Source organism: Sorex araneus, chromosome X (genome assembly GCF_027595985.1).
Source record: "Sorex araneus isolate mSorAra2 chromosome X, mSorAra2.pri, whole genome shotgun sequence".
NCBI classification, from domain to species: domain Eukaryota; kingdom Metazoa; phylum Chordata; class Mammalia; order Eulipotyphla; family Soricidae; genus Sorex; species Sorex araneus.
The window spans coordinates 285,319,767-285,345,281 of record NC_073313.1 but is presented as its reverse complement, the minus strand read 5'-3'; the positions used below and the strand labels follow the sequence as shown (position 1 = coordinate 285,345,281).

Here is a 25,515-nt window from a genome sequence, read left to right as displayed (position 1 = left end):
GGGTGTGAATGTTTGGCTTGTATTAATCATTTCTTAAAAGTATTTTTCTGTTTCTTTAGTTTTAGGAATCTTTCCAATTATTTTGACGTTATTTGCTGGGGACACAATAGAGAACAGGACAGACAAGATCCCTGCCTTTATTATATTCTTGTCAGGGGAGACAAACAATAAATATATAAACAGAAATGATAGTTTCAACAGGTGAAAGCATACAGAAAATAGATTAATGGAACAAGGAAGTGTTACGTGTTACTATATATCTCTTTGTGCATACGGTTTAATTCATACATATAACTTGGGATCAGTCCTGTGGGAGAAATCAAGTGCCGAGATTCCCTAACCTATATCCCCAAAGACCCAGTCTTACACACACAGTATTGAGACTAAATGAGAGACTGTGACATTGAAGAGATGAAAATACAAAGAAAATTCATAATGATTAAGCACTGCTTGGTAATAGTCATTGTATTAGTCATTTGTAGATATACAAAACTGCTTGATTTGTATATAAAAAAAAAAACTGGTATTGAGTGATAGTAGGAGCCCCGCTTGGCAGTGCTGGGAATAGGGGAAAGGACAGAATTGGCAGTGCTGAGTTGGGTTGGCATGTGAATTCAGGCTTTGTATATGCTGACTATGTATTCTACCACTTAGCTATCTCCAGGCTCCTGTTCTCTGAATTTTATTGTTGAAGATCAAGGCACAGAGACGTTGACCTGTCAGAGGTTTCTTAACAACTTAGGGTGTTTGATTTGAACTATTTCTTTTTGACCCTAATACCCATGTTCTTCTCTTTATTATTTATTAAATGTTTGCAACATTTAATCAAACCATTTATGTCATTCAGTTAATTTCAACTTGGGTTGAATATAATTCCATGTTGTAATATTCATGAATTGTTTACAGTTTACTGACCATGGAAGTTGATTGTTTCCTGTGTAGTTAACACCAGGAATGATAGTTTAAGCTCATTTTAAGTCTTTGACTGCTCTTGTAATCGGAATTGCTACTTTATTGACTTATAAGTGGGAAAGGAAATAGTCCTTACATAGGTTTGTGTGTGCATGTGTTGGGGGGGTTGTGTATATTTGGTTTTTGTCATAAGGGGTGAAGATTGGAAAGGCCAAATTCACCAAATCATAATGCAAAAATTTTGTCATTACTGCTTTTATATGTTCTAGAGTCTTTTTAAGTTAAATGTTTAAAGATAATAGAATAATATAGTACACTTTTCAAATTTAAACAGCTTAATATATGTGTTCAGAATCTGAAGTTAATTCTGTAGCTTGAGTTTGCAAACCCTGGTAACAGAGGCATTAATTTGCATATATAATCAAAAAGCTCATCTCTCATAACAGTTCGTAATGTTTTTCCTTTCCCCACATTAGAATAGTGTTGTTCATGTTATATTATTTTCCCTTTAGCTAATGAATAAATTTGGCATACTTTTGGCTGCATGTTTTTAAACTTACTATAGTAAGTCTATATACTTTGTTGGGAATTTAAAAATTTACATCATTGTTAATAGTATGTTTTGGGGGGGTTGATGTTTTTGGAGTATAAACTGGACAATCTGGGTATGTAGCTGTGTAAAAGAGCATTTGCCTTGTATGTATGTAACCCTTGATTTAATCTGAAAGCTCCGTTGCCCCCAACCAGCCAAAAAGAAAAAAAAAAGAAAGCCACACAGTTAGTTACGTGAACAGTTGATATAGTCAAATGGAGTTTTCTCACTATATTATGAGAGTTGGCCATTATAAAATGAACTTTGGCTAGATCTGATTTATGAGTGGTGCTTACACAAGGATTTGAGTAGGGTTGTATGTCTTATTTTAGGAGAAAGCTGTAATTTTGGCCTTAATGTTCCGTGTTTGGTTGTCTTCTGTAGTACTTATTCTTAGAGTTGGTGGTATTGTCTGAAAGAAAGTCTATCAGCTTTGGTTATATGATTCTCCAAATAGAAAAGTCAAACAAATCAGGGATAGGTTTATATAACCTATTGGTCACTTTTAAAGTGGTTTTTGTTGTTTTTGTTTTTAATATTCCCCTTCTATATCTTCCCCCCTTACAAATGAACTAAGTCTATATTTTATTCAGATCCTTTGCCTTTAAAAAATATTATTTAAATTCTCCCGTATGATTCAAGTTCCTTAGCATTGAACAGTGAGAAATAATAACTATTTTGTAAATTAGCTAGCCAGCATAGAGTTACATATGAGGAGGGTTTTTTTTTTAAATTTCATTTTAGTTGGGTAATGGGGCCCATGACTACTCCTGGTGGGGCTATAAGGAATGAATGAGGGCCTCAGATATGCAAGTGCTCCACCACTTAGAGCAAATTGCCTGGTCCCATGAGATGTTTTTAAATGACAATAAGATAAAAATCTATTCTTGAAGAGTAAAATGAGATTCCCGCATCTTTATATCTGTATTAGTTAATTTAGTATTATGTTAATGTTAAAAGTTTCAGAGGTTCTCTGATCCCTCTGATTCCTTTTGGTTCAGCCTTACAAGATTGTAAGAGTCCAAAATTTTCTTTATTTCCTCTAAATTTTCCAATTTCATGGCATAAAGATTTTCACAGTAGTCCCTGATGATCCTTTGATTTTTGTGGTATCTATTATGACTTCTCCCTTTTGTTTCTGATTTGATTTATTAGAAAAATTAGAGAAAAATTTTCTTTTTCTCTCTTGTGCGCGTTGTGAGTTTAGCTAGTAGTTTGTCAATCTTGTTTGTTCTCTAAAAGAGTCAGCTCTTGGTTTCATTGATTCATTATTTTTTTGAAAATTTTTTAGTTTTCATTTCATTGATTTCTGCTCTGTATTTTATTTCCTCCCTTCTACTTGCTTTGGTGTCCCTTGTTGGTTTTTTTCTAGTATCTTAATCTGTGCTTGTTATTTCTCCTAAATGAATGTTTGCATTATTATGAATTTCCCTGTTATCACTGAAAAGCTATTTCTTAATATTATCTTTCAGTGTGGAGTTAAAAGTCTTTGTTGTTGTTGGTATCAGAGATAGTTAAGGGGTTAAGGAACTTGCCTTATAGGTGGCCAACCCTGGTTCAGTCTCCAGCACCATATGTGTTCTCTGAGCACCACCAGGCCACACCTCCCAGGAAAAGTAATAATTTAAATGTTAACACAACTTACACAATTTAAATATTACCAGAACTTTGAGATTTTCATAACAAACTCTAGTAATCTTGAAATGAATTAACTCAGAAGTTCCTTAAAAACAGTATGGCACTATTTGGCTTATTTGTAATGTATTTTATTGTTTTGGGGATATAATTACTATAAACTATAATAGAAATGGAATATTTTACCTACTTTCATTTTAGTTGAGTACAACAAAGTAATGTTAGAGATAAGACCATTTCCCTCAATAAAATTTTGAAATAAATTTATTGATATTTCAGAAGTTTTAAAAGAAATATTTGGTCCACCTTCAGATACTGATTTTGTGTTATATTTTGACTCCTGCTTCTCTTATTCCCCTGCCCACAAAAAGTTAGAGAAGAGAAATGAATGTGTTTGTGGAATTTGTCTGCTGTGTATTTGTTTTTGTTTTTCTTTTGGGACCACACCCAGTGATGCTCAGGGTTATTCCTGACTTGGAACTGGTGAGGCTGGGGGGTGAGTGAGGGAGTGCCAACGTTGACTGCATGCCAGGCAAGTGCTTTCCCAGCAGTACTATTTCTCTGGCCCCTCTTATGTATTTGAACACAACTGTCATGTTCTGACCCCATTTTCTTTTCTTTTTTCTCTTTTGTGATTTATATATGAGCCTGGAACAGGGCTGGTAGATAAGTTACATGTTCATGGCTACAGTGGCCGTGGCTGCCTGGGCTTCCAGAAGTAGAGTTGGGGTGGGGAAGTCACCCATCCTGACTTTGAAAAGGCCTGCAGTTTTCAGCCAAAAAACCCCAGCGTATTCTATGTACCGGTTACTGAATGAGGAAATGTATGGTAGAACAAGGGGGATGCCTAGATCACCCTCGACCCCAGTGTTTAGAGAGGACGATGGAGAAAAAAAGCAATTCAAGGGGGAAGAAGAGAACAGGAAGTAATGGGTGAAGAGGCATCAGGGATCAGGGCTTCAGTTATCCTGTTGATATGGCTGAGAGGGATAGCCATATATACAAAGCACAGACTCAACAACACTGAAGACACGAGATGTACGCTGCAACCACTGCAGTTTTGTAATGTGCCTGTCAGGTTGACAGGCGGGGATGGGGTGAGGATGGAATATGGAAACACTGGTTGCCTGAAGTTGACAATGGTGGTGGGATTGGTATTGAAATACATGTCTAGGGCCTGGAGTGATAGTACAGTGGGGAAGGCCTTTGCCTTGCATGTGGCCGACCTGGGTTTGATTCCTGGCATCCCCTATGGTCCCCTGAGCAATGCCAGGAGTGATTCTGGAGTGCGGAGCCAGTAGTAACCCCTGAGCATTGCCAGGTGTGACCCCAAAAGAGCCAAAATAATAAATATTAAAAAAAGAGAAATGCATATCTAAAACTAAACTATCAATAACTTTGTAAATCATAGATATTTAATTAAAACAAAAACAAAAGCAAAAACCCAGTGTACTCCTTAATTTAAAAAAAGGCAAAACAACCCAAACACCCAGTGTACTTAACATTTTCGGCCCGTTAGCATCTCTGTGGAGCTCAGTCTGAGGCAGTGGGAGCCAGCCCGAGGCATGGCGGCAGCTGTTGGGGTGTGATGTTGCTGCAGGGGATTTAGTTGGGTAGGACCTTGGCCTGTGCCCCCTTCTGACATCACCATGAATGACCCCTTTCTTTTGATTTTAAAGTATTTCATACTATGGGATATCTTGTATAAATTATTTCTATTTTGATGCTATACTGAACTTTCTTGGATTCTATCTTTTGTATTTATTTGTTTTTCTAAGATGAAGTAAGATTTTTTTTTTTAATTGAAACTTACTTGGAGAGATAGGAGGGGAGAGAAAGAGGAAGTACTTGTTCAAGGGAGAACATGGTCTTCTCTAAGTGGAAATAAGCAATCAAAGCCACATAGGGACTAGCAAGTGAGATATGTAGTGGGAGAGCATGAACTTGAGGAGCAAGCCTAATTCTATTAATCCTAAAAAATAGAAATTACAACTTTCAGCTGAGCTTTGATTTTTTTTTTTTGTCTAGATTCATCTGAAAACTACATTAAGACAAAGACTTTTGAAGGCGTTTGTGCATTGCATCTTGCTTCAAGTCAAGGCCATTGGAAGATTGTAAAGATGCTTTTAGAAGCTGGTGCAGACCCGAATGTGACTACTTCAGAGGAAACCACACCACTGTTCTTAGGTGAAGGAACTATTTGCAGTACTATTTATTCACTTACTTATTAAGTTAGTTAAAATTGGAGCCCTGCTTCCCCTTGCATTCAAAACATCCCTACCAGCTTTTTGTACTTATAGTCTGTTCTTTGGCAAATGTTGCAGTGACTCTGATTCTGAAACCAAAGAGATACTTTTCAAGATTTCCTCATTATTTTCCACCCTTTGGTGGTAGCATTTGCAAACACACACACACACACACACACACACACACACACACACACACACACACACACACACAATTTCTTTATTTATGGTTTTGGGCACGCTCAGTTGTGCTCAGGGATCATTCCAGGAGGAGCCTGGGGGAATTGTATGTGGTGCTGGTTACTGAACCTGGGTTTGTCTCATGCAGGCACAACGTACTCTCCTCTGTACTATCTCTCTAGCCCAGAAATAGTTGAAGTATAAAGTGATTCTGAATTTTAGTCACAATTACCGTTGTTCTTATTGTTACTAGGAGGGCCAGGTAGAGCTTAAACAGCAGCAGTTATAAGCTTACTTCTGAAAGTTTTGTATCTGCTTTTAATTTTTCTTGGCATTAAAAAAATCTGAAAAGTTTTTTGGACTTTGTTTTGTTTATGGATCACAACCAGTGGTACTGAAAACTGACTCCTGGCTCAGTACTCAGGGATCACTTCTGTTGGGGCTTAGGAGACCACAAGGGGTGCTGGAGATTGAACCTAGGATCATATGGGGCACTGGGGTACACATAAATAAGGCAACTGCCCTACCTGCTGTACTGTCTCTTCAACCCAGAAATCAGTGTGAATTTCCTATTGCTGTCATACAGTGGTCAAAAGCCAGAATGTAAATAGATACAATGCTTTCATTTACAGATTTTTATTCAATTTTGGCAGTTGTTCCACTAATTTACTATAAAAGAAAAAAGAAATATGTTCAAGGTTCCCAACCAGGGTCACCTTTTACTTTTAGTTGCCATGTTTCTTTAGTCAGTTGTAATTTGGAATTTTTCAATACTTATTTTTTAAATATTTTATAATTTTTATATTTATACCATATAAATAAATAGCATTTATTTATATGGTATCTCTCAATTTGTGTCTTTCTGATGTTTCTTTCCTTAGAAAGTTTATACATTTCTAGCAGGAAAACTATTTAAATGAGATAGTTTCTTGCCACATCCGTCAAAAAAATTTAATCCTTTACTAAAGTTATTAATTTTGAATATGTAAAAAAGTGCTGTTTTGAAGATGATTCAGGGACAATGTTCTGTAATATGGTTCAAATTTCTTAGAGAGGGCATTGCTTTCTTTCTTTAATTAATAATTAATTTTTGGTATTTGGGCTACACTCAGCAGTGCCCAGAGTTTATTCCTGGCTTTGTGTTTAGGGATCACTCCTGAGGGGACTTGGGGGACTGTGTGGGGTTCCGGGTTCCACCCAGAATGCTCACACCCAGGGCAAGCGCCCTACCCACTGTTCTAATGCTCCTGCCCTGAGATTGTTTTCTAATATAAAGATTTTCCCCCCCCTTTCCTAGAGGGAAGTTTGCTTTCTTATATAAAGGTTTCGCCCCCACAATTACATTTAACCTACTTTTAATATTCTGTGTGCTTATAAATATGTACAGTATCCATTCTAGCTATATTTTCAAGAAGTCTAGCATATATATGACTGAGCAAATAAAGTTCTATAAAGTATAAGTAAAGTGCCGAAAGTATTAAAAGCAGGTTTTAAAAAAGTCTCCCTGGGATGACAGAGGAAGGTATTGTTGGCAGTTACTATGTTAGTAGCAACGACTGCATATATTGAGTTGAGTGTTTGCCATGCCCTATATCAAGTGTCTCAATCAACTAGTTATTTAATTTTCATCATGTACTCTGTTATATGTACTATTATTATTATTTCCACTTTTACAAATAAGGAAGTTGTAAAAACACTGATTTGAAACTCTATATCCTTGTGGAATACTTAGGAATATCTCAAAAGACATTAAAATTCCATTAATTTTAAAAGACTGTAGTTCCTTGGGGCTGAAGAGATAGTGCTGCTGAAAGGGTACTTGCTTTGCATATAATTGACCTGGGTTTTATTCCCATAGGGTCCGCCAAGCACCACCAGGACTAATTCCTAGAGGTAAAGCCAGAAGTAACCCCTGAGCATCGTTGGGTGTGATCCCAAACCAAATACATATATCATAGACCCGTTTGTGAAATTCAATGTTGTGCTTATTGTAAGTGCAAGGAAAAACTAGGATATATTTATGTTGCTTTTTTTATGTTAAAAATTATTCAATTCAGTGAATACTTTAAATCACTTCTTTTAGTAATGTGTATATTTAGTTTTTTTGAAAGCAAATTTGCCATCTTAAATTGTTTTATATTGGATAATACAAAAACCAATTGACCCAGGCAGAGATTTTAAAGTCTAAGGAGATAAACACATGTAGTACTTCTAAGTGCATAAGTACTTTGTCACTTATATTAGGTTTTGTTTGGAAGCAGACAGGGTACTTCTTTTAAAAAGGAAAAATTACAGCTTTAGCTTTGCAAGGATATGAAGTTGAAAAATGGAACTATAACTCTTTAATGTGATCTGAGCTTCGATTTTATTATGTTGTATAAGTACCTGGTAATAATTTAAGCAATCTACTTTGCATATCTCTTTTTATACCACATTTTTTAGGGGGTGGGGAATAACCATTACCTTATTTATATATTTTTGGGGGCGTGGGGCCACATCCAGCAGTGTTCAAGGGTTACTCCTGGCTTTTACTCAGGAATTACTCCTGGTTTGCTTGGGGGACCATATGGGACGCCAGGAATTGAACCCAGGTTGGCTGTGTGCATGGCAAGTTCCCTCACTACTGTGTTAATCTTTCTGGCCCAGTTTAAAGGAGCCTGTGTTTTATCATCTCCTTTAAAACACACATCTCTTCATAAAATTTCACATCTCTTCAAAGTACCAGTTTCCATACCATATTCACAACAAAGTACCACTGTCCCTCCACCAACGCTGTTGGACCTTACTTGCCTTCTTCTACCACTTTTAAATAGCCATAAAGATCTCTGTTTCAGTCTGTAAGGAGAAAAGATTCTTTTATGAAAGAAAATTTGAATCTCTTAAGGAATGGAACAAACTAGACTGTCTCTTAATCTTCCTCCACCCCTATCCCCCCTCCCTGGCGGTGCTTGGGGGACCAGATGTGGTGCCAGAGGAAATTCAGAGGCTTTTCCTTGTTTTCTAATGTAAAAATGATCTTGTATTACATTTTTTGCTAATGTAAAGTTGATTTTTTAACCAAGAGACTGCCTCCTTTTTCCTTGTAGCCTTCCTTGCTCTGTCTATTCCTCTCTCCCTTTCCCTTGGCTCTTTGTATAAGTGTAACAAATGTTCTAAGGATACATTTGTAAGCCTGTTTCAGAAGAAGCTATAGAATTATTTTGAAAAACAGCAGATTCAAAGAGAAAATTCAACTAATTTTCAGCTAATTAGCTAAAATTTAGCTAATTTTAAAAATTGATATTTTTAAATTTTGCTGTATAAAAAACAATACTGATAAACAGAGCCTGAAGTCCAACCAAGTTTGGCTTCATTGAATAATTTTTAATTTTTTCCTTTTTGGTATTTGGGCCATACCCAATATTGTTTGAAGGCCACTCCCAGCACAGTGCTCAAGGTGGACCATGCAGAGCTGGGATTCAACCTACATAGCATGTTCTGCAGCCCTTTGAACTATTCCCTGTCCGTGAGACTATTTTTAGTTAGAATATAGACTTTTCTTTTTTGCACTGCCAGTAATCAAACCTAAGGTCTCATACGTGCAAGACAAATGTTCCAGCACTGAGTCACATCCCTGGCCCTAGAAGAGTTTTTATGGGAATTTCACAGCATGAAGTTTTGGCTTTTGATGGATTGTTTTTCTTTTATTTGCTCCTTGTAACCTTTAATGTTAAAACATAGCAGTAATGTTTAATAAAGATAAAGTATTTGATAGTCAGTGTTATGTAAGGCTTCCCATGTCAATATTTAACTGTGCCATGTCACGCTTTAGGCCTTATGGCATACTGAGCTCTGACTCTGCTAGCAGATGCCTTCCTGAATTGAAAAAGAACACTTTGCAAAATTTACTTTGCACTCATATCTTTATAGATAAGTGATTGTTCATACAGACTGTTTTTTGAGGTGCTAAGAAATTTTGAGCTTTATTATGTATTATTATGTCCAGCGCCGGAGTACCCTTTCACTCCTCCAATGTCCCTTTCTCTCCCCTCCTGTCCTGGGTAAGCTCATTTGCTAATGTTGCTTTTTCATGTGTGAACTTGGTTTTCTCCATCTGTGTTTCCTTTTAACAGAGAAATCCAGGTTTTATTTATTTCAGCAAATCTTTTGGGAATTATAAAATATTTACCTGGATTTTGGTGATGGATTTAATTTTTCCAGGTCTCATCTAAAATATTCAAGCTTATGTTGCATGGTTTTTATATAATCTAGCTGTACTTTACTAGGATGTTTACACATCAGTGTCATATCTGTTTTCACAATCTGTTTTTTAATATCTGTTTCACAGTATGTTTTTTAAAAAAGTACTATCATGGTTAGCCATATTTTCATTCAGTTTGTAATAATATTGTTGTCTTTTTTTTTGCCACTACTCATTTTCTCTATACCTTAAAATGTTTTATGTTTGTTTTAAATTTTTTTTTGGGGGGTCACACCCGGCGATACACAGAGGTTACTCCTGGCTCTGCACTCAGGAATTACTCTTGGCGGTGCTCAGGGGACCATTTGGGATGCTGGGAATTGAACTCGGGTCAGCCATATGCAAGGCAAAGGCCCTACCCGCTGTGCTATTTCTCCAGCCCCATGTTTTAAATCTTTTAATGTCGTTTTCCTTGCTGTTTTGTAGAACTCATCTTGAGGTTTTTGTTATTCAGCTTTTTATTTTTTATTTATTTTATTATTATTTTTTATCAAATTTATTTATTTTTAAATTAGTGAATCACCATGAGGGTACAGTTACAGATTTACACATTTTCATGCTTGTGTTTCCCTCATACAATGTTCGAGCACCCATCCCTCCACCAGTGTCCATTCTCTACCACCAGTGAACCCAGTATCCCTCCCAACCCCCAGTCCCATCCCCCCTCCCCGCCCCACCCCACCTCTGTGGCAGGGCATTCCCTTTTGTTCTCTCTCTCTTTTTGGGTGTTGTGGTTCGAAATAGGGGTACTGAGTAGCCATCGTGTTCAATCTGTAGTCTACTTTCAGCACGCATCTCCCTTCCTGAGCGAGTCCTCTAACCACATTTTACTTGGTGTTTCCTTCTCTATCTGAACTGCCTTTTTCCCCAGCATTAATAAGGCTGGCTTCCAAGCCATGGAGCCTATGGCAAGCATTATCCTCAATGGGGAAAAACTGAGGGCCTTTTCCCTAAGATCAGGGACAAGACAAGGATGCCCACCCTCACCACTTCTATTCAGCTTTTATTATTTTTACGCTTTTGTGTTTTGGCTGCAGCTGGTGGTGCTCAGGGAGGGTCTATCTTAATCTGTGCCCAGGGGTCACTCTTCTCCTTGTGGTGCTCCAGGGAACATGTGTGGGGGATCACACCAAGGTCAGCCTAGCACCTGTACTGTCACTCCAGCCCTCAGGAGGCTTTAAGGAAGGAGTTAGTGCCACATTCCAAACTGGATCCTGTTCCCTTTTGTCTTAGGGTAAGTGTGAATTTGTTTAGCTCTTATCTTTAACCCTTGGGCATGGGTTTGCATTGTGACCTCTCTTCTATAGTTTGACTTTGTTTAGACTGATTACTTGATTTACTTATCTGTGATCAGTGAAAGACTTGCTGCCCACTCACAGATCTTTTCCTTTTGCTTGAAAATTTATGTTTTCACCCCAGAATGGCACTATTAACTTTCTTTGTAAGCTTCCTGAAAATATCTAGATGGAACATTGTTTACCACTATTATTTCATAAATACCTAGAATGTGCTCCAATTTAGGGAAAGCTCTTTTATCATCCCCCCCACTCCCACCACCCCTGTTCTATCACTGCTTTTGATAGGGTTTTTTTTTAAAGTTGGATTGTCATTTTGTTGAAAATGGAGAGTGTGCTGTATTTCTCATTTTTCTTGATGATTTTGGATTAGTTGATAAGAAAGCTTCAAGGAAGAATAAAGAGAACTTTTTATGTTTGGGTATTAAAATTAGAAGTCCACATCAATGATTTTTGATTACCATATTTATATTCTAGTATATACTAATCTGATGGTTTATGCTATTAAATAGTATATCCTTGTATCTCAGCCTAGATGAGCTTCCCCCCTCCCTTCTGGCTGAGTACATTCTCTGTTCCTTTTGATTGGAACAAAACAGTGCAACTCTACATGTCAGAGTGTTGATCCAGGTGCTTTAGTCAGAATGCTTAGCAGTGCACTGCTTTCTCATCAGCAAAGACTCATTTCAAGAACTAGGTTGGTTGTGTTTGCTTTAGCAGCACATATACTAAAATTGGCATGATACAGAGAAGAACACACCCCTGTGCAAGGATGGCAGGCAAATTCGTGAAGCATTCTGTATTAAAAAGAAAAAGAAAAGGAAAAGAGATATGTTGGCTGCACTATAGTGTACTTAGGGACACAATTGAGTTATGTACTGTTTAAAATTTATTGCATTGTTGTAGTTTGTTTGTGGAGTGATATAGCCAGGCAGTGAGTGACACCTAGAGGCTGGAAGTTCTACCTGTGTAGCTACTGGTTTGTGATTTTACATAAGTAATACAGTTGCCTCTTAATTTGTCGTAATTATCATCTTTGACAGCCAGTTAATTGCTTATGATTGTCACTGATTAGCATTATTGAAATAGAAGTATTGCTTTTGTTAAATAGAAGTTCTCTGGATAAAAGATAGTTTATCCACACAGTTTCTCAGTGTAATGATTTCTTTCTCTAAACTGTACTCTGGAAGTCATACTTATAGAATGGACTACTATAGCAGAACCCTAGCAATGAATGTATCAGAAATGTGAATAATTATTTGAAGTAGCAGGAATTGCTCTGGGGGCTCTCTTCTGTACTAAAGCATATATTAGGAAGTGTTTTATCTAAGTCAGGTTTTTATTGACTGCTGTGTGGGACATATATGGAAAAAATACATGATTGGATATCTTGCATTTTTGTTTTTGGAGACTTGTCATTAAAGATATGTTTTTCTGAATTGATTTCTGATGTCGAATTGGCCATTTGCATTCTCTGTCAAAGAATTGAGATTTGTAGTGCCAGTATATATTGGATTGGATATTCACCACAATCTTTTTGTTGTTTTCTTAATATAATAAATTTTGCCTATCAGATAGTAGGTTTTTTTTTTTCTTTTTGGGTCACACCCGTCGATGCACAGGGGTTACTCCTGGCTCATGCACTCAGAAATTACTCCCGGCGGTGCTGGGGGATCATATGGGATGCTGGGAATTGAACCTGGGTCAGCCACATGTAAGGCAAATGCCCTACTCGCTGTACTATCTCTCCAGCCTAGTAGGGTTTTTTGTTTTTGATCATGTTTAAGATTGTTAGTCACTGGGCAGTCTGGAGGTGCTTAATAAAACAGAAATGTAACTTTTAAATATGAACATTTTGTTTCACCATGTTTCAGATTAAAGATGACCAAATACATTGTAGGAATCTATCTGAAGGCATTAAGAGACTTGAGATTATTAATTTTTAAAATTAATTTTTTATTGTAACATTGTAATTTATACTATTGCATTCATTGTTTTACAGTTGCTGAATTTGTTTATGTCACCCTAGTAGGAAACCCTAATTTTATAACTAATATGATTGTAAACTTTAATGATAAAGTCAATAAATGTGGGCAATTCTACTTGCCCAGTGACAGTCTTAAGACAAAGGAGAGCGGTCTGCATCCCTGCTTGTCTTTGCTAAAGTGAAGAGTCACAACTGATAGATGCTGTCATTGAGGTGGGGAGAGGATTTTAATGCTGCTGCTGGGATAAATTCTATCCTCACATAGAATAAAGTAGGAAGAGTAGAAAAAAACAACCCTTTTCAGTGCAGCTGAAGTGCCACCAGATGTCAGTGTAACCATAGGGCCAGCAAAACGCTGTGGTGGGTGAGCGGCCTATAGATGTCCTTTTCTGTTGCTACATAAAGAGGCATAGGGAAGGTTTTATATTACCCACAGAATTGAAAGACTATATATTGGTATATGTAGAAAAGTGAAGAATATATGTTATAGCGAAGAGTACACATGGACATTAAAAATAGATATAAGATTCATGTATAAATCTAACATACTAAAAGTATAGGTTATCTCTGAGATGCTCAGAAATCACAGTCTGCTGTTATAACGAGGGGAGAGGACACCCTGTGGTCAGACTGTTCGTTAGTGCTCACTAGGAGGCTTCTCGTGAGGATTACTGCAAAAATCTGAGCTGGAAAACGAAAGAATGTATTTTGAAAGAATGTATTATTATAAGTGTAAAATTTTGCTTTTGGTATAGAACTTGTGTATAGCAGTTCCCTAGAAAATAAAGTCGAAGTAGATCTTTTTCCAGTAGGATAATACCATTTTTTAAATGCTCCTTTAAAAGTTTATTCTTTAATAAGCACTGCATTAAACAATAATTATTGTTTACTATTGCTCGTTATATTTATCACTTTCATGTACATATGTCTGCCCTATTTACCCTAGATGGGAATCTAATTTTGAGTCTGTGCCTTAATGAACTTTCTTTTATGTGATACTAAATGCCTTAACTTTGATTTTGGTTTACAGTTTCTTGTTCATGAAAGGCTGCTTCTAGTTCCTTAACTTCCTTTCATGAGTATTTTGTAACTTAGGATAGATTTTTCTAAATAACATCTTTTCTTCTCTGAGAAATGGAAAAACTTGTTTGCTGAAAATATACCCCTCTCCTCTCCTCACCGCAAAAAAGAGCATGGGGCTGTAGAGAGATTTCAAAGGGCTGGAGCACAGACTGTCTGGAGGAGGCTGGGTTCAAGCCTTGGCTTGTGTGGTCCTTTGAGCAGCACTGTTCAAGCTGGAAACAGCCTCACAGCACATCCAGATATGGCTCACAAACTATTTTTTTCTAGAAATGATTACAGGAAAGGATGTTTTCACATAATTTTTTGCTTTCTTAAACTTTCGCCCTTACAGGTTTCTTCAGTACTGTAGCAGGACCTGTCATCGTTACTCTCCTCACAAGTTCTTGTCTTTTCTGCTGTCTCAGTTGAAGCCATGTAGACGATACCTGTTTCTCTTTTCTTTTTTCTTTTTGGGTCACACCCGGCGATGCACAGGGGTTACTCCTGGCTCTGCACTCAGGAATTACTCCTGGCGGTGCTGAGGGGACCATATGGGATGCTGGGATTCGAACCCGGGTTGGCCACGTCGCTCCAGCCCTGACAATACCTGTTTGACCAAAGGCAGATAAGTGTCTCTCCCCTCTCACCAAGTTTTTCAGATCCTGTTACCTCTGCCTTTCTTTCAAAATGGCCTGTTTTATTTTGCCCTTATTCTTTATCCTTGTGCCTCTATCTCTTAGGTGCTAGTGTGATACCAGAGAGTATGTTTCTGTACTTTTTCTCTTTGGTAATCCATGATAACACTTTCCTTCTCTCTTTGAATGCTTACCCAGGCTGTAAGAGCCACAACTAATGGCCTAGCTTCCTATCTTCATTGCCAGACATGTATGTTGGAGATAAATATGCCCAGTATTCTAGGTTAGATTTCAGTTCAGTTTAGTTCTAAATTCTAGACCACTATTTTCCCCTATAGAACTTAGAAATGTGCCTTCTCTGTGCTATTCAATATGATAGTTACTAGCCTTGCACACTTAAAATGTGGTTAGTGTGAGGTAGCCACATTTTAATGTTACTTAATTTCGATTAATTTAAATTTAAGTAAAAAAGTGTGGTGAGTGACTTCTGTATTGGAGAGAGTACAATTCTCGTCAACTACAGAATGAGGGTAGGTCTCCTGTATCCTTTACTAAATAATATGAAGCATTTCCCTCCTTTGCATGCAGGCTAGGCAGGTCTACATGCAGAAGTGAATGAACAAAGAAATGCTAGTTTATCCAGTCAGCTTGGACTGTAAACAGGTTGGTGGAAGCTGCACCATAAATTCTTCATTATCTTCCATTGATAAGGTAAAGATTGGACATCTGTAGTCTTTATTAGTATCTGCACTAATGACTTAGCATCTAATTGGGGATGTTATAATAACCATAGTTCAAGACAAACTCTAATAATTCTGTAAGAGAAACTGTTAATAAAGGTTAGTTCTGTTCTAATTACTGTTATTTTGCTATAGATTGATCTGCTTTCTTGTCTCACTTTCCCAGTTTCTTTAGGTTTTAATGTATTTTAAAACAAATATATACAGCATGACTCAAATAATTTTAGTGTCTAAATAGGATGGTATTCAGGTAGTTTTTTTGTTTGTTATTGCTTTTGTGTGACACCCAGCTGTGTTCAGGGTTACTCCTGGCTCTGTGCTCAGGGGTCACTCTTAGTTTGTTTTTTTTTTTTGCGTTTTGGGTCACACCCCGCGGTGCACAGGGTTTACTCCTGGTTCTACACTCAGGAATTACTCCTGGCGGTGCTCAGGGGACCCACTCTTATTTTTTTGGGGGGCTGTATATGCAGTGACGGGGATTAGACCTGGGATGATTGCATGCAAGACAGGCATCCTACCTGCTGCGATTGCTCCAGCCTCCAGAGAGGGTTTTATTCTCTCTCTCTCTCTCTCTCTCTCTCTCTCTCTCTCTCTCTCTCTCTCTCTCTCTCTCTCTTCTCTCTCTCTCTCTCTCTCTCTCTCTCTCTCTCTCTCTCTCTCTCTCTTTCTCCCTCTCTCTCTCACTCCCTGTCTCTCTCTTTCTGTTTTTGGTACATAGGGCTTACTCGTGGTTCTGTGCTCAGTTGTTGCTCATGGTGGTGCATGGAGGACCACATGTGTTGCTATGGATAGATTCAGGGTCAGCTGCATACAGGGCAGACACCTTGACCCTTTTTTTAAAATTAAAAATTATTTTTATAAAGTAGTTCACAATATTTGATTGCATTTAATATTCAAATACCAATCCCACCACCATTATGCCTTCCCACCACCATATTTCAGATGTTTCCATCCCGAACCTCAACCCCTGCCCCCTAAGCAGAACCAAAATAATTTATTTTGTATTGTTTGTTATGAATAATCCGTGAAAAATGATCCAAAAATGGTTTCTTGGGGGAAAGTGTATGAAGATTGTTGTATTTTATTCAGGAGCCATTAGGTCCTTCCATAAGAGATTACTAACATGTTGTTAAAGGTTGACCTGTGTGCTTATATATATATATATATATATATATATATATATATATATATATACACACACACACACACATATATATGTACACATGTATATATGTATGTATAAATATATTTTCCCCTAAGATTGACTGGCTTCTACTTTAAACCCCAACAAATGTGGTGTGCTACTCTTGGAATAATAGTGGTGTAAAGAAAATATGAGATGTCGCAGCTGCGTGGTCCAGGAATAGATTCACTCATGGGTGAGGCCTTCCAAGCATGTGGAGAGCGGCCGTGAGCCTGGCAGTGGTTGAGTTCTGGCTCCTTTGGGGTGGGGAGGGGCCTCACCTGAGCGCCCCCATTGCCTTAAGTGAAACAGCCTGGCGCAGCAGGGTCTTGTGGCAGGGCTATGACATGTTGTTCTGTACTCTCTTCTGAGAGATTTCTTGTTGAATCTCTGACTTATATGCCTTGACCTTTGTACTGTCTCTCTAGTCTCTTTATTTTTTTTTTAACTTAGGGTTAGCTTTAATACACATCAAGAATTTTTCATGTATTCAGAATGTTTCTGGAATTCTCATTTGAAGTCATCTCTGAAATTTGTGATAGATTTAAAAGTTTTTTAATTTCACAGATTAATTTCAATATTTTTTTTGCTTTTTGGGTCATACCCGGCAGTGCACAGGGGTTACTCCTGGCTCTGCACTCAGGAATTACTCCTGGCAGTGCTCAGGGAACCATATGGGATGCTGGGAATTGAACCTGGCCAGCCTTGTGCAAGGCAAACGCCCTACCCACTGTGCTATAGCTCCAGCCTTACCCACTGTGCTATAGCCTACTTCGCTGGGAGAACCTGGCAAACTACTGGGAGTTTCCTGCTCAGATGGGAGAGCCTTGCAAGGTTCCCATGGTGTATTAATATGCCAAAACCAGTAACAAACTGGGTCTCATTCTCCTGACCCTGAAAGAGCCTCAGCAGCATCGTTGGGAAGGACAAATAATGAGAGGCTTCTAAAATCTCAGGCTTGGACGAATGGAGATGTTATTGAGATCACTCGAGAAATTCGACGATCAGTGGGATGATGATGATGATGACGACGACGATGATGAATTTCAATATATACTAAAGTATAGAGAAAAATATTGCAATTTTTTCCCCCTTGTATTTAACACTCAGCATCAGCAGTTTGCAACTTTGGACCAATTTTGTTTCAGTTTCAGTGCTCTCCACTGCTATTTTGTTTGCTCTGGGGCTACATGAGACAGAGTTCAGAGGCAGCTCCTGACTTGCTGCTCAGGGTTTGACCTAGGTGGTGCTCAGGAGACCATGAGGTGCCAGAAGTCCAACCTGGAATTTTTGCATGCACAGGGCATGCTCCTGGGCCAGAGCGAGAGGATGATGGGTAGGGCACCTGCTTCCATGGGGCCAACCAGGATTTGACCTTTGGCACCACATATGGGTCTCTGGAGTTCCACCAGGAGTGATCCCTGAATGCAGAGCGCCCAAACTCAAGAACTCCCCCCCCAAACATAAACAAAAATCCCAAAACCTGTAATCTTTCTGACTTTGCCATTATTTTGAAGGAAAACACATATAATTTGACATAAATATTCATGTGCATATGTCTAAAGCAGAATACTTTTTGAAAAGGCAGTAATACTATTATGGCTCCTCAAAATTACATTAATTTATTAATTTTAAAACTAATGTACAAATTTTGTACATTATGTACATAATGTAAAATTAGTATAAAAATTTTCTGGTTTTCATACGTAAAGCTATGCATATATTTTTCATTTTGTTGAAGTCTGAACTCACTAATTTCTGCTTTTCACTGATTCTTACTCTGATTCTTATGCCTTTTTTCCCCCCAAAGTTATACAAAGTTAGTCATAGTCGGACTTTTGACATACACCATTTCATCATCAATCCCCCACCAGTGTTCCGATTCCCTCTCCTACCCTCCCCTCCCCACCTACAACCCACAATCTTGACAGCTCTTATGCCTCTTTTAATTTTGTATTTTATCAGTTTTACTTCATATGATGTTTGTTACCTGTTTTACATATTTATATATTGATTATAAAATAAGATGTTTAATGGGTCAGTGGCCAATGATGTTTTAAGCATCTGTCAGGATTGATAATGGTGCTGTAAAAGAATGCAGTATATTTGTAAGATTTGAGTCAACTTTCCTTTGTTCTCAGGTGCCATCTTGTGCACAGATGCTCATTTGTGCGTGGTACTTGAAAATTTTGGTGAAGAGATAATTATGATCATGCTACTACTAATTTAGATGCAAGAATGTATGGGAATATATGATTCTTGTGGCAGAAATGTCTTGCCATAGTTATGGACACACATGAAGTAGTTATTCTTTTTATTCATCTTCTCTAGCTTTTCTTCAAAATATCTTAGAGAATCTTTCTCATATGTTCATCTTAGTATGTGTAAATTTTCTTCTATTTTTTAATATTTGCAAACCATTTTTCACATAATTCAGAATTATGTGAATTGGAAAATACTTTTTAATTTTAATTTTAATTTTTTTTTTTTTTTGCTTTTTGGGTCACTCCTGGCTGTGCACTCAGGAATTACCCCTGGCGGTGCTCAGGGCACCATATGGAATGCTGGGAATCGAACCTGGGCCAGTCTTGTGCAAGGCAAATGCCCTACCTGCTGTGCTATCGCTCCAGCCCCTGGAAAATACTTTTAAACCAAAGAAAGTTGGTATTACTACATTGTTGGGAAAAAGAAATTTCTTTCCAACAGACTAGAAAACATTTTCACACAAAAACTTCTGCATGAGAGACAGTAGTACAAGGCAAAAAATCTCTTACACAAATGTGTATAGCGGGATTTTTCATAGTATTCAAAAATTAGAAATAACCCAAATGTCTATCAGCTGATGAATGGAGGAAATAAATAGTGGTATATCTTTCTGCCATTGAATATTATTATACTGTTGAATATTATTTAGCCATAAGTGCATATGATGTTCTATTATGGAGTATGCTATGACATGAACCTTGAAAATTTTGATATGTGAAAAAAAAGCCAGACTGAAAGGGCATATATTGTGTGATCCCATTTGTCACTCCTGAATGTCCAGAATAAGCAATTCCATGGAGACAGAATAGGTTAGTTGCCAAGGTTGGTGGGAGAGGGATGAGAAGTACATACTCATTGGAAACAGAATCTCCCAGGACCAGCAGCTTCTTTTCATTTCCTGTCTCTTTCAGTCCTTCTTTCAAACTGGAATTGTGTCTGTTAATATTGCTCTTATTAAAACTCTGTGAATCTTTTGTGAATCTTCTTAACGTTCTTATTAGAAAACAAATGTCACACTGAAAAGCTCCTGGAGAGAGCTCCTCTCTCCCCTGGAATTCTCCGGAGGAGTAGCCCTTAAGCCTCTTTGGAGCTCCGTGGTGACTGACTGAAGGTGTCTGTGAGTTACACTGTTTAAATCTCCAGAGGACCTTTAGGACTGAATATATGGTAAAGAATTAAGGAAGAGAAGCACTTGGGGAGAAAAAAAGAGGAAAGAGGTAAAGCAAAGGAAATATTTTTAACTGCTGAGAGCCAGATCCTGATGGTTTGAGGGCTTTCAGCCTCTGTCTTTAATGAGGGGAATTAGACTCTGTTGCCTAGGAAGACAAAAGCAAAAAATAAACAGGTGTATAACATCACCTCAGAAAGCTTTTACACTGCAGAAGAAGAAATTATCATTAAGACAAAAAGACATCTTGCTGAATGGGAGAAATCTGCTTGGCACCATATATCTGATAGAGGTTTAATAGCCAAGATAGATTTTTGCTTTGTTTTGTTTTTTGTTTTGGGGCCATACGTGGTGGTGCTTAGGGCTGTATCTTGGCTCTGTGCTCAGGGATCACTTCTGCAGGTGTTATGGACCATATTGCACTGTCAAGGGTCAACCCAGAGTTCTCTGGTCCTTTGCAAGGACCTTGTACCTATACTGCACTGTCTCTAGCCCGAAAGATGAAGCCCTGCTCTGTACTACATGGAGGAACTGGCAAGTATTATGCTAAGTGAAATAATTCAGATGGAGAAAGATAAGCAGAGTAATGTCACTCATATGTGAGGTATAAATGAACAAAATGAGGAAACAGCTAATATATTTTTTATTAATTTATTCTTTTATTGAATCACCATGTGGAAAGTTATAAAGCTTTCAGGTTTAAGTCTCAGTTATACAATGAGGAAGCAGCCTATATTAATTGAGAACAAACCTTAGGTTCCAACCACAGATTTGGAATGGCGGGTGTGAATTGGGAGAATCCAGTGAACTGTATGGAGGGGAATTTGCCTTTTGGTGGGCATGTACTGTCTTGCTGGCCCTTAGTTTTTTAATTTTTAATGGTTTTGTTTCTTTGCTTAGAGTCTCTGTGCATACCTATCTGGATAGCACTTTAGCACTGTCATTCCGCTGTTCATTGATTTTGCTCGAATGGGCACCAGTAACGTCTCCATTGTAAGACTTGTAACTGTTTTGGGCATATTGAATATGCCACAGATAGCTTGCCAGGCTCTGCTGTGCGGGCGGGATACTCTTGGTAGCTTGCCGGGCTCTCCGAGAGAGAGATGGAGGAATAGAACCCGGATCAGCTGCGTGCAAGTCAAATGCCCTACCCTCTATGCTATCTCTCCAGTCTGGATAGCACGTATTAGGGAAATCTTCGAACATATTTTTCTTGAAATTTGAGGACATATTCCCAATAAGTCCTTCAACTGATCTGTTAAATCTCACATCTGGGCCATGTTGCAGTCTCTGTTGGCTACTTTCATTTGTAGGCCAGACATTGTGGATCATGCGTTACAGAGATGTGAATTCTTTCCCTTCCTCTGAGAGATGTTGATTTCTTTTCTGCCACATTGAATTTGATTTGATTTGGTTTTGTCTTGTGGCTATATCTGGAGAGAACTGAAGGTATTGTCTAAGCCTATCAGCTTCCTACCTCTGCCCCTTTTCTGTTCTTGTTAGGGTTTATTTTAGGTTTAGTCAGGTCAGAGAGATCAAACAGCTCCCAGATGTGGTTCTTAGACATTGGCCTCTCTTGGATAGAGAGATAGGTAGATCCCCAGGGTGTTAATGAGGTATTTGGTTTGCTGCAGTGACCTGGCTGGGCCTCCTGGGGTTCTGTCAACTCAGCACCTTAATCTGACTCAATTCTTCCACTTCTAATTCTTGAGCCATCATCTGGGAAGTATCCTCTTGCCCGTGTGTGTGACCCAAACCTTAGTCAGGGATTCTCGAAGAACTTATATATTGGTGTCTCTCCTTGGTAGTTTTCTTTTCTCTGGGACCTTGCTCCACAAATTTCAACTATTTAAACATATTTCAGCTTCCTGGACTGGAGAGGTAGTACAGAGGTTAAGGCACTTCCCTTATTGGCAGCACCCGGCACTGCATATGGTCCCTAGCCGGGGACCTTTGAACACAGTGCCCTCAGCTCTCTGGGTTGTGTCCCCAAACCCAGAAAATGGATATTGTTTCCTTAGCTCAGTGGACTGCTGAATTTTGCTGCAGCTGTTTTCTCTGTTTGGAGTAGTCACTCTTCAGTCTGACCCTGGCTTAGCTTGAATTTAAACTGCCCGAACTACAATAAAAAAAATAATAAATGTAGCCGTAGGTGATTGTGGGGAAACCTCAAGTGTTTCTCTTTTCATAAGACTCAGTCTTCTGTCTGTTGTTTAATGCCAATAAAAGTTCCCTGATATATTTTGTCATTCTTAAGATAGTTGATGGCAGAATCGCTGTTTAACATTATATTGTCATATCCTGAAGTCTAATTTCAAAGCCTAGTCAGTTTGAAAAGGAAACATTTTTCAGAAGAGACAAATATTGCTATCTTTTAATTGCTTTGGGCTGGAGCAGTAGCGCAGTGGGTAGGGCGTTCACCTTGCACATGGCCGATCTGGGTTTGATTCCTCCGCCCCTCTCGGACAGCCTGGCAAGTTACCGAGAGTATCTCGCCCGCACGGCAGAGCCTGGCAAGCTCCCCGTGACGTATTAGATATGCCAAAAACAGTAAGAACAAGTCTCACAATGGAGATGTTACTGGTGCCCGATCGAGCAAATCGATGAGCAACGGGATGACAGTGACAGTGACAGTTTATTGCTTTATTTTGTTTCCGGATGTATCCATCTCAGCTTGGGGGCTACTCCTGGTGAATGTCTGAAGGGGTGGGGTCACTCCTGGCAGTGCTGAGGACCATGCAGTGCTAGGGATTGAACCTAGGGCTTCTGCATGTGATACAGGTACTCTTGTTCTTTCAACTGTCTCTCTCATCGGTCCCTTGAAAAATATGACTTTTTTTAGTTATTATTTAAAAAATGTGTCCAGTCTATTATTTGTTAGTGGCCTGAGAGATAATACAGTGGTACGGGTGCTTGCCTTCTATGTAGTCGACCCAGATTCTAGCCCCCAGCCCTGCATATGGTTCTCCCAAGCACTGCCAGGAGTGACCTCTGAGCACAGAGTTAGGCGTAACCCCAGCATTCTGTCAGGTGTGACCCCAGAACCCAAAACAAACACATGAGGAGAAACCAGTTGTTTATCACCTTAATCTCAGTTGACATTAAGCAGAGGATGTTTTGGGGCCACACCTGGTGGTGCTCAGTGACTATTCCTGTCTCTGTGCTCAGGAACTCCTTCCGGTAATGCCTGGGGAAGCCTTGTGGTGTCAGGGCTTGGTCTTTGGGCTCCAACTTGCAAAGCCTATGTTCCAGAGAATTCACCCGCATCCCAGGAGCACATTTTTGTAGTGGCTAAGGAGACCAATAGATAGGAAGTCAAGTCTAATTCTTTTTAATTTTCTCTATAAATATTTTTTAGTCATCCATAATGTACAATATGTCGGTATGGTTTTCCTACCTTTATTTTGTTAATTTGTTATGTAAACACAAGAAGTTAATCTAACTTTTTCAAAGGGGATACTTTAGTAGTGGTTGTAAGCTTTAAATACACTTTTCTGAGTCATTAATTTTTAAAAGCAGATTTAATGGCTAATAATCACCCTGAAATAATTAGAAATAGCAATAAAATGCTATTTATCTACTCATGTGTTGGTTTCAGTTTTTTATAATTGGGAAATGTTTTCACTAGAGATGTAGACATTAGATAATTTATGTATGATATTAAAAAGTAAAAGCAGTTTTTCTTTTGTCTGACTTTTAAAGTGTATTTAATGACCCGAATAAAAGTTTTTCAACTTTCAATTTTGTAAGGTCAGCCGAATTCTTGAATAACAAACATCTTCATTCAGCTTCATATATCAAGTTAGCAATCTGGTAATCTTTCAACAGGATCTGGTTATAGAAGGACTTTTGCCAGCAATCACTGATATGATGTAATGATGTATGAATTAGATTTGAAGCAGATTTTCTTTCTCTGTCATGCTTCCACCCAAAACTAGATTGACTTTAGATTGATTGTTTCTTAGGAGTGTTACTTAGCTTGGAAATACTTTTCTTATTTCCTTGGTAAAGTGACTTTTAACTTAAAAATAAGATATGAACTTTTTAGTACTGTCTTATGGTTGAATTTCTGAAACCTCTCACAAGAACATTTTTGATGAAAGAATTATTGACTGTGTGTGAGCATGTGTTCTCGTGTGTGTGTATATGTGTGTGTGTGTGTGTGTGTGTGTATGTGTTGGTCTCTACAGTGCTTGGGCTAGAATTTGAAGCTCCTATATGAAGAACTTGTGCTCCAGCACTTTGAGTTGTCTCCCTGTTTTCTAAAACTTTATTTTAAAAACATTTTTAATTCAAGCACTGATTTACAAAGCTATTCATAGTTGAGTTTTAGATATATCATATTGCAGCACAGATCCCCCTACCAGCGTCAGCTTCCCTCTGTCAATGTTCCTGGTTCCCTCCCACCTCCCTCCTACCCCTCCAGCCTGCCCTTTGGACAGGATCTTTCTAAAGTTTGGGTCTCTTGATTTCAGTGTTGTTGACTCTGTGGTTTGGTATGTGGCTTTTTCATTTCTTAATACCATCATGCAGATGTTACTGGTGCCCGCTCGAGCAAATTGATGAGCAAAGGGATGACAGTGACAGTGGCAGTACCATCAGTGGTGTTACCTGAACAGTGACAGTACCATTAGTGGTGTTACCTGAAAGCCCTGGTCTGACCCTCTCACCTGTCTTTTCTCTCCCTCCCTATACTCTGGGGCCAAGTTTGACCTAGGATATCTAAAACATTGCATTCCCTTGTCTGGTTATTCTTTTTTTTTTTGCTTTTTGGGTCACACCGGGCGATGCACAGGAGTCACTCCTGGCTCTGCACTCAGGAATTACCCCTGGCGCTGCTCAGGGGACCATATGGGATGCTGAGAATCGAACCCAGGTTGGCCGAGTGCAAGGCAAACGCCCTACCTGCTATGCTATCACTCCAGCCTCCTGTCTGGTTATTCTTAATACCACATATGAGTGATATTATCCTGTGTTTATTCTTCTGGCTGACTTTATATAACATGATGTCTTCCAGTTCTGTTCACGTTACTGTGAATTGCATGATTTCATCATTCCTTACAGCTGTGTAGTTTTCCATTGTGTATCTCTATCACATCTTCATAATCCACTAATACGTCATTGGCCATCTAGGTTGATTCCAAATCTTAGCAATTGTACTGAGTATTGCAGTGAGTAATCTTGCGCATGCTTCTTTAGCCTGCTTCTCCCTTTGGGAGAAACTGGCAGTCTTCTGAGAGTTTCCTGCCCCCATGGGGCAGCCTTGCAAGCTTCCCATGGTGTATTTATATGCAAAATCCTGTAACAAGCTGGATCTCATTCCCGTGACCCTGAAGAGCCCCCAGTGCAACATCGTTGGGAGGGCCGAGTCCAGA

The 25,515-nt window shown here is 38.6% G+C and overlaps 1 protein-coding gene and 1 non-coding gene across 3 annotated transcripts in view; both read left to right on the top strand.

Annotated features, from left to right (window-relative positions):
* Window positions 1-25,515, top strand: part of ASB3 (ankyrin repeat and SOCS box containing 3) — a 111,558-nt gene that overhangs the window by 33,059 nt on the left and 52,984 nt on the right. For both annotated transcript variants that reach the window (XM_055120080.1, XM_055120081.1), the window contains one exon: window positions 5,168-5,326. In XM_055120080.1, coding sequence (XP_054976055.1) covers window positions 5,168-5,326 — 159 coding nt within the window. The remainder of the gene's footprint in view (window positions 1-5,167; window positions 5,327-25,515) is intronic.
* On the top strand, window positions 11,805-11,907 carry LOC129400516 (U6 spliceosomal RNA). Its single transcript, XR_008627744.1, has one exon. It is a non-coding gene; the product is annotated as a U6 spliceosomal RNA (small nuclear RNA).